Here is an 11,723-nt window from a genome sequence, read left to right on the forward strand (position 1 = left end):
CCTCCCCGGGCACGGCTGAGGCGTGTGCTCACACACGTGTGTGTGTACACAAGCCCGGCGACACACGCCCCGCCCGGTGCGCTGTCACACCCGGCCGTGCCTGTCCCCGCTGGGAAGCCACACTCTGTGTGTGTGTGTGTGCACACACGGGGGGGGGCTGCTTGCACACACACGTGTGGTTGCACAAACACACACACCTGTAGCCCCTCTTTCCAGTCCCTCAGGGGGCTCCGGGAGAGATGGGGAGAGACTCTGGATGAGGGAGGGGGGGCATAGGAGGAGGGGGAAGGGGTTGACGCTGAAAGAGGGGAGATTTAGGTGAGATCTGGGGAGGAATTTCTTCATCCTGAGGGTGGTGAGAGCCTGGCCCAGGTTGCCCAGAGAAGCTGTGGCTGCCCCATCCCTGGAGGGGTCCAAGGTTGGGTTGGAGGGGGCTTGGAGCAACCTGGGCTGGTGGGAGGTGTCCCCCCCACCACCCCATCATGGAACTGGATGATCTTGAAGGTCCCTTCCCACCCAACCTGTTCTGTGCAGCCACACGTGTGCACGCCGTGTGTGTGGCACGCAGGGGGCTCAGCTGGCACACCCTGCCCGTCCCTGTGTGCACACACACACACACACACGCCGTGTTGTGGTGCTCCCCGCCCCGCACGCCGCCCCCGCGCCCGTGCCGCTCTCGTGCGCGCACCCCCTCCTGCCCACACAACCCGCTCCACAACTTCCCCTTGCACACCCAGCACACACACACACACAAACAGCACAGCGTGGCACGCCACAGCACAGCACGCCATGCACCGGGGAGGATTCTTTAGGGGAGACCCCCCCTTCCCCAACCTTCCTTGGACCCCAGGGTGTGGGGCACCCTGTGCCTGACCCTACCAGGGCCCAACAACGTGTCAACGTTCGACAAGATCTTTGCACAGAAGATCGGTGAGCTGGGGACAAGGGGTGCTGCGGGTCACATGGAGGGGGGGGGCACATGGATAGGCACCCACAAACACGGGGCAGGCGTGGGGGGGCTGTGGGGCTGGATGGGTGACAGCAGTAGTGGCTGTGGCCGTTCCCCTCTGCCCCTGGCGTGGCCTGGGGGAGCGAGGGGGCTGTGGGGCTGTGTTGGGGAGAGGTGCTTGGGGGGCACGAGCGTGACACAAACCCCCTGCGCCACGTCCCCCACCCCATGTCCCCCCCGCCCTGTCACTTCCCCCAACGTCGGCGCTAACCGTCCGGGGCAGGAAGCGCCTCTCACTTCCTCCTGCCGGCTCTGGCGGTTTCCGGGCACGTCCGCCCCACGGCAGCCTGTTCAACGGTGCCCGCCCGTGCCCCTGCCCCATTGCTGCCCCCACTGCACCGACCTCCTCGTTACCCCACTGCACCCCTGCCCCATGGTGCCCTATAGCGCTGCTCCTCGCCGTGCCAGCCCCCTGTTCTTGCCAAACCCTGCTGAGACTCCAGCTTGGCACTTCCTCTTCCTCAAGCCTGGCATGGGAGTGGCTGTGGGGACAGGCAGGCCCTAGGGGACATCCCTGTCCCCCCCCTTAGCCTGGTATGTGGGGCACACAGTGCTGCTCTGGGGGGCAGGCACCTCTCACGCCGTGGCTCTGTCCCTGCCAGGGTACCTGCTCTTCCGAGACTTCGCCTTTAACCAGGCAGAGGAGGCCAAACCCCTGATGGAGTTTTATGAGGAGGTGAGGTGGGGGCACCCATCCGGATGAACCCCCGTGGTCACGAGGGAGGGTTGAGGGTGGGATTTGGTACCTCCAGTGCCCACAGACACGGTACCAAGAGCACGCAGAGGACCCAAGGGACACGGTGCCCAGGGAACCTGGAGGTGATAACCCATGGGACGTGGTACCCAGAGGGGCTGTGGTTCCTGGTGTACCAGGTCCTGGTAGCCACCCAGCCCCGTGTTGGCACAATCCTGAGGGCTTTGTGCCCCTGTGCCATGGGTGCTGTGCCCTTCTCAGATCAAGAAGTATGAGAAGCTAGACTCGGAGGAAGAACGAGCCGCCCGGAGCCGTCACATCTTCGACCATTACATCATGAAGGAGCTGCTGGCCTGCTCCCACGTGAGTGCTGTGCCCTGCAGGCCTTGCCCCTCTGCCCCCTGTCCCTTCTGCCCAAGGTGACATGGTCCCATCTTGCCTCACAGCCCTTCTCCAAGAGTGCCACGGAGCATGTCCAGAGCCGCCTGAGCAAGAAGCAGGTGCCCCCAGACCTCTTCCAGGTGGGCATCACCTGGGACAGAGAGGGGGTCCCTGCCACCTCTGGTACTCGGAGGGTTAATCCTTACGAGGGGCTGGTGAGAGGGTGGTGACAGAGTTCCCCGGAGGTGGTGGGGTGTCCCAGAAGGTATGGGGACCCCAAGGGATGGTGAGGGGGTCCCCAGCAGGTTGGGAGTGAGGGGGATTGCTGGGGGTTCCCGTGGGGTGGCAGTCAGGAGGCTGGGGGCTGGAGGTAATGGGGGCCCATCAGAGGGTGGTGATTGGGACCCCAGATGTAGAGGTGACTTGGGGTGACGGTAGGGTCCACAGGGGTGGTGATGTTGGGGTCCCCAGAGACGCAGGTGTCCCTGGGTGGCAGAAGCATCCCCAAGGGCCTGGAGGTGACAGGGTGACAGTGTGGGGGATATGTGGAATCCCAAGGGTGGAGGGGGACGTAACATAGCGATCAAACCTGAGGGGTGGGGGTGACCTGGGTGTCCCCTGGGGACCCAGCACTGAGCCCCGTGTCCCCCCCCCCAGCCTTACATTGAGGAGATCTGCCAGAACCTGCGTGGGGGCATCTTCCAGAAATTCATCGAGAGGTGAGATGGGGGACAGTCCCACGCGACTTGGGGTGTCCCATCCCACTGGGGAGCAGGGTCTCCCGGCCCAGAGGAGGGGCCAGGGGTCCCTCCTTAGATAGGAGCTCCAGGGCTGTTTGTCTTCAGAGCAGGGACTCAGGGGGCTCTTCTCATCCCCAGGTCTGGCCCAGGGTCTCTCTGTTCCCAGACGGGGGTCCCGGGGGGTGCTGCCTTGTCTCCAGACGAGTCCAAGGGGGCCCTTCTGCCCTGAGAGATGGGTCTTGTCGGGGGGGTCTCTCCAGGGGCTCCACTCTTGCCCTCTCTGTGCTTCGTTGCAGTGACAAGTTCACGCGGTTCTGCCAGTGGAAGAACGTGGAGCTGAACATCCATGTGAGCAGGGACCCCTGCGCCTCGGGGGTACCCCGGGCACTTCCAGGGAGGGGGAATGTGGGCACAGTGACGAGACTGCTGCCCCAGGGCTCACGAGGGCTGGCACGGGCACCCTGGCACACTCCTAGGGGCTTTCACTCACTCACAAGTGGGTCTCCCACACCTGCCCGTGCTCGCGGGGACACGTGGAGCATCCTCCGTGTTCCTCACCCGGGGGAAACTGAGGCAGGGTGTGGGGTTTTCCCACCCCAAACCACGGACACACGCAGCTCTTGGTGCAGGGCAAGCTCACCCCCACCTCCTTCTCCCCCACCTTCCAGCTCACCATGAACGACTTCAGTGTGCACCGAATCATCGGCCGCGGCGGTTTCGGGGAAGTCTATGGCTGCCGGAAAGCGGACACGGGCAAAATGTAACCAGGGCTGGGGGGGACACACTCCATCGTGGGGGGCTGGAGGGATGTGTGTGTGATTTTGGGGGTGTCGGGGCTGTGGTGGTGGTGGTCCCGAGGGCAGCTGCAGTGGGTGTTGCCGTGGCGACAGATGTTTAGGGGGTTGTGGAAGGATTGCCATGGCTACGGGTCTCTGGGGGATACGGGGACGTCACGGCCGTGGGTGGTAGCTGGGTACGGTGATGTGGCCGTGGGTGCTGGTGGTGGAGGGGACACGATGGTGTGGCTGCGGTTGGTGGCACCGGAGGGCAGTGGTGGTGGCACCGGAGGGACGTGTCACCAAGGCAGCAGCAGGACCCTGCAAGGGACTCTTTGCCCTCCCCACCCACCAGGTACGCCATGAAGTGTTTGGACAAGAAACGCATCAAGATGAAGCAGGGGGAGACCCTGGCCCTCAACGAGCGCATCATGTTGTCCCTCGTCAGCACCGGGGTGAGGGGACACGGGCAGCAGGCACCCCGGTTACCAACTGTGGCACGGGCGAGGGGGGTGGGGGTGTTCCTGGGGCACCCTTGGCACTGCGTGACCCCCCTCTCTCCTGCCAGGACTGCCCGTTCATCGTGTGCATGTCCTACGCCTTCCACACCCCCGACAAGCTCAGCTTCATCCTCGACCTCATGAATGGTGAGTCCCAAGGGGACCCCGAGGCTGTTCCTCGCCCCCAGGGCCACGGCTAGCCCAAGCCACCGGCTCAAAGCCCCCTGCCCACGCCATCCCTGGGGCGTGGAGGGCAGTGCCAGGGTGGCAACCGGTCCCTGTCGCTGCAGGGGGAGACCTGCATTATCACCTGTCCCAGCACGGCGTCTTCTCGGAGGCAGAGATGAGGTTCTACGCGGCCGAGATCATCCTGGGGCTGGAGCACATGCACAGCCGCTTCGTGGTCTACCGTGACCTCAAGGTGACCCTCCCCACGGACACCCCGAGCACCCCCACGGGCACCCACCGACCCTGCAAGTCCCCACTGGCAACCCCCAGGCCCTGTAGAAACTCCCCCCGGGACCCTGTGGGCACCCCCAGGTGTCACAGGCACCCACAGATCCTGCAGGACCCCTCAGCCCCCATGGGTGCTCCCCAAACCCAGAGGGCAACCCCAGGTCCCCTGGGCACCCCAGCCCTGCAGGAACCCTCAGACCCTGTGGGCAGCCCCCCCCAGAGGGCACCCCGAGGTCCTCAGGGCACCTCCAACCCTGCAGGAACCCCCAGACCCTGTGGGCACACCCAGATGGCACCCCCAGGTCCCCTGGGCACCCCAACCCTGCAGGAACACTCAGACCCTGTGGGCACACCCAGAGGGCACCCCCAGGTTCCTTGGACACCCCTGACCCTGCAGAAACCCTGACACCCTGTGGGAAGCCCCCCCCAGATGGCACCCCCAGATCTCATGGCCGCCCCTGACCCTGCAGGAACCCTCAGATCCTGTGGGCACACCCAGAGGGCACCCCCAGGTTCCTTGGACGCCCCTGACCCTGCAGGAACCCTCAGATCCTGTGGGCACACCCAGAGGGCACCCCCAGGTCCCCCGGGCAACCCAACCCTTCAGGAACACTTAGACCCTGTGGGCACCCCCAGATGTCACCCCCAGATGGCACCCCCAGATCTTATAGGTGCCCCTGACCCTGCAGGAACCCTCAGACCCTTTGGGCGCCCCCACAGATGGCACCCCTAGATGCCATGGGCACCCTTGGGGACCCCGCAGGCATCCTTAGACCCCAGAGGGGCACTCACAGACTCCACCAGCACTTCCCAGTGCCACGGACACCCCCAAATCCCACGGAGCACCCCGCCACTGACCCATGTGGGCACCCCCAGCCTCGCTCCCCACCCCGTGCCCACGGGCAACCCTCGGGCTGAGGGGTGGCACGCTGTCTTGGCAGCCGGCAAACATCCTCCTGGACGAGTTCGGGCACGTCCGCATCTCAGACCTGGGCCTGGCTTGCGACTTCTCCAAAAAGAAGCCCCATGCCAGCGTGTGAGTGTGCCCGTGCCCCCACCTGCCCCTCCCCACCTGCCTGGCACGGCGTCTGACCCCCCTCCCTCCCTCTTCCTTCCTCCTCTGTGCCCCCCACTTTCCTCCCCGCAGGGGCACCCACGGGTACATGGCTCCGGAGGTGCTGCAGAAAGGGGTGGCCTACGACAGCAGCGCCGACTGGTTCTCGCTGGGCTGCATGCTCTTCAAACTGCTCCGGGGGTGAGCCTGCCCACCTGGGGCACTTGGGGGGTGGGCACAGAGGGGCACGGGGTAGAGGGGGCACACCACTGAGCTCCCCTCTCCCCTCCCGGCCGCCCTGGGGTGTGTGTTCACACCCATCTCTCTGTGCGTGTGCAGAATGACGGGGGGGGTGTGTTCACGCACACGTGTGGGGAGGCTTAAATTACACGTGGGTGTTTGCGTGGTGTCTGTGCACACGTCTGGTGTTTACACGTGTGAGCCACCGTGCACGTGTGTGCACACACATGTCCGTGTGGATGTGCTTGTATGTGACAGTGTGCACACGCACATTGTGCGTGTGTAGTGTGCTCTGGTGCACGTGTAGGTTCATGCAGGTCTGTGTGTGTCTGTGCACATGTCTGTGTGATGTTTACACATGTGAGCCGCCGTGCATGTGTGTGTGCACACGCATTCATGTGTCTGTGCTCACACGTGGCTAGGTGTGCACATGCATGTTGCACGCTTGTAGTGTCCTCTGGTGCACATGTAAGTGCCTGCACATCTCTCTGTGTGTCTGTGCACACATCTGTGTGGTGTTTACATGTGTGAGCTGCCATGCACGTGTGCGTGCACATGCGTCTGTGTGTATGTGATGGTGTACACACACACTTTGCACAGGAGTAGCATCCTCTGGTGCACATGGAAGCACCTGCACATGACAAGCACGAGATCGACCGTATGACCCTCACCATGGTGAGTTGGGGCACCCCCTTTTTTTGCCCAGGGCAGGGCACAAGTGCCCCTCTACTGCTGTGCCCCCCCCCGCCGTGTGTTGGTGGGGGCTGGGGGGGTACACGGGGGTTTGTGCACACACCTGTGTGGTGTTTACACGTGTGAGCTGCCATGCACGTGTGTGCGCACATGCCTCTGTGTGTATGTGATGGTGTACACACGCACGTTGCATGGGGGTAGCATCCTCTGGTGCATGTCTAAGTGCCTGCACATCTCTGTGTGTGTCTGTGCACACACCTGTGTGGTGTTTACACGTGTGAGCTGCCATGCACGTGTGTGCGCACATGCCTCTGTGTGTATGTGATGGTGTACACACGCACATTGCACAGGTGTAGTGTCCTCTGGTGCACGTGTAAGTGCCTGCACATCTCTGTGTGTGTCTGTGCACACACCTGTGTGGTGTTTACATGTGTGAGCTGCCATGCACGCGTGCGTGCACATGCCTCTGTGCGTATGTAAGGTGTACACACGCACGTTGCATGGGGGTAGCATCCTCTGGTGCAGGTGTAAGTGCCTGCACATCTCGGTGTGTGTCTGTGCACACATATATGTGAGCTGCCATGCACGTGTGCGCGCACATGTGTCTGTGTGTTGTATGTGACTGTGTATACACACACGTTGCATGGGGGTAGTGTACTTTGGTGCACGTGTAAGTGCCTGCACATCTCTGTGTGTGTCTGTGCACACATCTGTGTGGTGTTTACACGTGTGAGCTGCCATGCACGTGTGCACGCACATGCATCTGTGTGTATGTGACGGTGTACACACACACGTTGCACGGGGGTAGTGTCCTCTGGTGCACATGGAAGCACCTGCACATCTCAGTGTGTGTCTGTGCACACATATATGTGAGCTGCCATGCACGTGTGCGTGCACATGCATCTGTGTGTATGTGACAGTGTACACACGCATGTTGCACGGGTGTAGTGTCCTCTGGTGCACATGGAAGCGCCTGCACATCTCAGTGTGTGTCTGTGCACACATATATGTGAGCTGCCATGCACGTGTGCGCGCACGTGTGTCTGTGTGTATGTGATGGTGTACACACGCACGTTGCACGGGGGTAGCATCCTCTGGTGCAGGTGTAAGTGCCTGCACATCTCTGTGTGTGTCTGTGCACACATATATGTGAGCTGCCATGCACGTGTGCGCGCACATGCGTCTGTGTGTTGTGTGTGACTGTGTACACACACGTTGCACGGGGGTAGCATCCTCTGGTGCCCGTGTAAGTGCCTGCACGTCTCGGTGCGTGTCCGTGTGCACGCCCCTGTCCCCGTGCCCGCGTGTCCCCGCGGTGGCAGCCGCCGTGCCCTTCCTTCTCCCCCGCAGGCCGTGGAGCTGCCCGACTCCTTCTCCCCGGAGCTGCGTTCCCTGCTGGAGGGGCTGCTGCAGCGGGACGTCAACCGGCGCCTGGGCTGCATGGGGCGCGGGTGAGGCCCCGGGGGGCACGGGGGGCACCGGGGGGCAGGAGGCAGGGCAGGGAGGGAGGGTGGGTTACGCTGGTGCAGCAGCCCGGCCCCCGCAGCACTCACTCCCTTCTCTCCCCAGGGCTCAGGAGGTGAAGGAGGAGCCCTTCTTCAAAGGGCTGGAATGTCATATGGTTTTTCTGCAGAAGGGTAGTGGCGCGATGCCCAGGAAAGGGTGGGAGGGGGGGGTCACATGGGCGACCACCCCCTCTAAACCCCCTCTCCTGCCCGCAGTACCCACCGCCCCTCATCCCACCCCGCGGCGAGGTGAACGCGGCTGATGCCTTCGACATCGGCTCCTTCGATGAGGAGGACACGAAGGGCATCAAGGTAGGGAGGGGGTAGAAGGGCTGATGTGGATTTGGGGTGGGGAGGTGGTTGAGGTGGCATTAACCCCCTCCCTTGACCCACCTCCCCCTGCCCACCCATGCCACCCCAGCTACTGGAGAGCGACCAGGAGCTCTACCGCAACTTCCCCCTCACCATCTCGGAGCGGTGGCAGCAGGAGGTGACCGAGACCGTCTTCGACGCCGTCAACGCCGACACCGACAAGCTGGAGGCTCGCAAGAAGGCCAAGAACAAGCAGTTGGGCCACGAGGAAGGTGAGTGTGTGTGTGTCCCCCCCCCAACAACACCCCCCCGACACCCCTTCTCACCTCAGCTTGGGCTTGACCCATCTTCTCCCCACCCTGGTGGGCGCAGAGTACGCCATGGGCAAGGACTGCATCATGCACGGCTACATGGCCAAGCTGGGCAACCCCTTCCTGACGCAGTGGCAACGCCGCTACTTCTACCTCTTCCCCAACCGCCTGGAGTGGCGCGGGGAGGGCGAGTCGCCGGTAAGGGGGGGCAAGGAGTTGAGGGGGGGACACATGGGGGCAAGCACGGCACTCACCGGGCACAGCCTGGCACCGGTGGCTATCAGGGTGGGCCATGCGTGGAGGGGCGAGGGGTGTGCACAAGCAGATGTGGCACTGGAGAGCTGGGCCAGGAGAAACCTAATGAATTTTAACAAGAGCAAGTGGAGGGTGATGCACCTGGGGGGTCACCAGGACAGGTTGGGGGTGACCTGCTGGAGAGCAGCTCTGAGGAGAAAGACCTGGGAGTCCTGGTGGCCAACAGGATGCCCAGGAGCCAGCAATGGGCCCTGGTGGCCAAGAAGGCCAGTGGCACCCTGGGGGGCATCAGGAAGAGTGTGAGCAGCAGGTGGAGGGAGGTCATCCTGCCCCTCTGCTCTGCCCTGGGGAGGCCCCAGCTGGAGCACTGGGACCAGTTCTGGGCTCCCCAGTTCCAGAAGGACAGGGAACTGCTGGAGAGGGGACAGCAGAGGCTACAAAGATGATGAGGGGCCTGGAGCATCTCTCTGATGAGGAGAGGCTGAGGGGCTTTTTAGTCTGGAGAAGAGAAGGCTGAGGGGGGATCTGATCAACACCTATAAATACTGAAAGGGTGGGTGTCAGGAGGATGGGGCTGGTCTTTCATCAGTGGTGCCCAGGGACAGGACAAGAGGGAATGGGCACAAACTTGAGTATAAGATGTTCCACCTAAACATGAGGAGGAAATTCTTTATTGTGAGAGTGGTAGAGCCCTGGCAGAGGCTGCCCAGAGAGATGGTGGGGTCTCCTTCTCTGGAGACATTCAAACCCCACCTGGAGAAGATCCTGTGCAACCTGCTCTGGGTAGACCCACTCCGGTGGGGCGGTTGGACTTGATGATCTCCAGAGGTCCCTTCCAACCCCATATGATTCTATGATTCTACTAGGAGGGGCATGGGGACATTTTTGGGGGGTCCGGGGGGACACAGGGAGGTGTTTGGGGGTGGGGGGCGAGGGCCGGGCTGAGCCTGTCCCCCCAGCAGTCCCTGCTCACCATGGAGGAGATCGACTCGGTGGAGGAGACGCAGGTGAAGGAACGCAAGTGCATCCTGCTCCGCATCCGCGGCGGCAAGCAGTTCGTGCTGCAGTGCGACGTGAGTGTGCCCCTGGTCACCCCCTGGGGCTGGCCACCATCCCCCTGGGGTCACTGGCCACCCCTACTGGGCGCTAGCCACCTCCTGTCCCTCGCTGGCCATCTCCCCTGGGTGCCAGTCGCTCCTGTTGGGAGCGACATTTGTGTGCTCTAGCCCCAAACCAAATCTTGGGGGGTCTGGCCAGCTCTGCTAACTGCTAGCCATCCCCTCTCCCAGGTGGTAGCCACCTCCTGCCCCTCACTGGCCATCTCCCCTGGGTGCCAGTCTCTCCTGTTGGGAGCGACGTTGGTGGGCTCTAGCCCCAAACCAAATCTTGGGGGGTCTAGCCAGCTCTGCTAGCTGCTAGCCATCCCCTCTGCTGGCTGGTAGCCACCTCCTGCCTCTTGCTGGCCATCTCCCCTGGGTGCCAGTCTCTCCTGTTGGGAGCGATGTTGGTGGGCTCTAGCCCCAAATCAAACTTTGCTGGGGTCTGGCCAACTCTGTTAACTGCTAGCCATCCCCCCTGCTGGCTGGTAGCCACCTCCTGCCCCTCACTGGCCATCTCCCCTGGGTGCTGGTAGCTCCTTTTGGGAGCAACGTTGGTGGGCTCTAGCCCCAAACCAAATCTTGGGGGGTCTAGCCAGCTCTGCTAGCTGCTAGCCATCCCCTCTGCTGGCTGGTAGCCACCTCCTGCCCCTTGCTGGCCATCTCCCCTGGGTGCTAGTAGCTCCTTTTGGGAACGATGTTGGTGGGCTCTAGCCCCGAACCAAATCTTGGGTCTGCTAGCTGCTAGCCATCCCCTCTGCTGGGTGGTAGCCACCTCCTACCCTTCACTGGCCATCTCCCCTGGGTGCCAGTCTCTCCTCTCCTCTGCTGGCTGGGGCCAGCTCTGCTAACTGCTAGCCATCCCCTCTCCCAGGTGGTAGCCACCTCCTGCCCCTCACTGGCCATCTCCCCTGGGTGCCAGTCTCTCCTGTTGGGAGCGACGTTGGTGGGCTCTAGCCCCAAACCAAATCTTGGGGGGTCTAGCCAGCTCTGCTAGCTGCTAGCCATCCCCTCTGCTGGCTGGTAGCCACCTCCTGCCTCTTGCTGGCCATCTCCCCTGGGTGCCAGTCTCTCCTGTTGGGAGCGATGTTGGTGGGCTCTAGCCCCAAATCAAACTTTGCTGGGGTCTGGCCAACTCTGTTAACTGCTAGCCATCCCCCCTGCTGGCTGGTAGCCACCTCCTGCCCCTCACTGGCCATCTCCCCTGGGTGCTGGTAGCTCCTTTTGGGAGCAACGTTGGTGGGCTCTAGCCCCAAACCAAATCTTGGGGGGTCTAGCCAGCTCTGCTAGCTGCTAGCCATCCCCTCTGCTGGCTGGTAGCCACCTCCTGCCCCTTGCTGGCCATCTCCCCTGGGTGCTAGTAGCTCCTTTTGGGAACGATGTTGGTGGGCTCTAGCCCCGAACCAAATCTTGGGTCTGCTAGCTGCTAGCCATCCCCTCTGCTGGCTGGTAGCCACCTCCTGCCTCTTGCTGGCCATCTCCCCTGGGTGCCAGTCTCTCCTCTCCTCTGCTGGCTGGTAGCCACCTCCAGGCTGTCACTAGCCATCCCCTACAGGGCTCTAACTCCCTCCCTGCCAGCTGCTACCCCCTATCCTTGCACATTTAGCCATCCTGGGGTGCGACTACTTCAAGTTTGGGTCCACCTCAGAGTTTTGGCACCCCGTACCCCCCCTTCCTGCCCCACCCTGACCCTGTACCCC

General features: G+C 62.7%; 1 protein-coding gene across 1 annotated transcript in view; it reads left to right on the plus strand.

Moving 5' to 3' along the window:
* ADRBK1 (adrenergic, beta, receptor kinase 1) overlaps positions 1-10,152 on the plus strand; it is a 13,984-nt gene extending 3,832 nt beyond the window's left edge. Inside the window, exons 2-21 of the mRNA XM_014948743.1 lie at positions 851-930; positions 1,612-1,685; positions 1,965-2,066; positions 2,150-2,224; positions 2,742-2,803; positions 3,121-3,172; positions 3,493-3,584; positions 3,956-4,055; positions 4,169-4,247; positions 4,391-4,521; positions 5,498-5,592; positions 5,704-5,811; positions 6,053-6,057; positions 6,479-6,525; positions 7,894-7,994; positions 8,113-8,188; positions 8,265-8,360; positions 8,470-8,632; positions 8,733-8,869; positions 9,886-10,152. Coding sequence (XP_014804229.1) covers positions 851-930; positions 1,612-1,685; positions 1,965-2,066; positions 2,150-2,224; positions 2,742-2,803; positions 3,121-3,172; positions 3,493-3,584; positions 3,956-4,055; positions 4,169-4,247; positions 4,391-4,521; positions 5,498-5,592; positions 5,704-5,811; positions 6,053-6,057; positions 6,479-6,525; positions 7,894-7,994; positions 8,113-8,188; positions 8,265-8,360; positions 8,470-8,632; positions 8,733-8,869; positions 9,886-10,152 — 1,942 coding nt within the window. The remainder of the gene's footprint in view (positions 1-850; positions 931-1,611; positions 1,686-1,964; positions 2,067-2,149; positions 2,225-2,741; positions 2,804-3,120; positions 3,173-3,492; positions 3,585-3,955; positions 4,056-4,168; positions 4,248-4,390; positions 4,522-5,497; positions 5,593-5,703; positions 5,812-6,052; positions 6,058-6,478; positions 6,526-7,893; positions 7,995-8,112; positions 8,189-8,264; positions 8,361-8,469; positions 8,633-8,732; positions 8,870-9,885) is intronic.
* The last annotated feature ends 1,571 nt before the right edge of the window (positions 10,153-11,723 follow it).

This window comes from Calidris pugnax, unplaced genomic scaffold (genome assembly GCF_001431845.1).
Source record: "Calidris pugnax isolate Ruff unplaced genomic scaffold, ASM143184v1 scaffold107, whole genome shotgun sequence".
In the NCBI taxonomy this organism is placed as follows: Eukaryota; Metazoa; Chordata; class Aves; order Charadriiformes; family Scolopacidae; genus Calidris; species Calidris pugnax.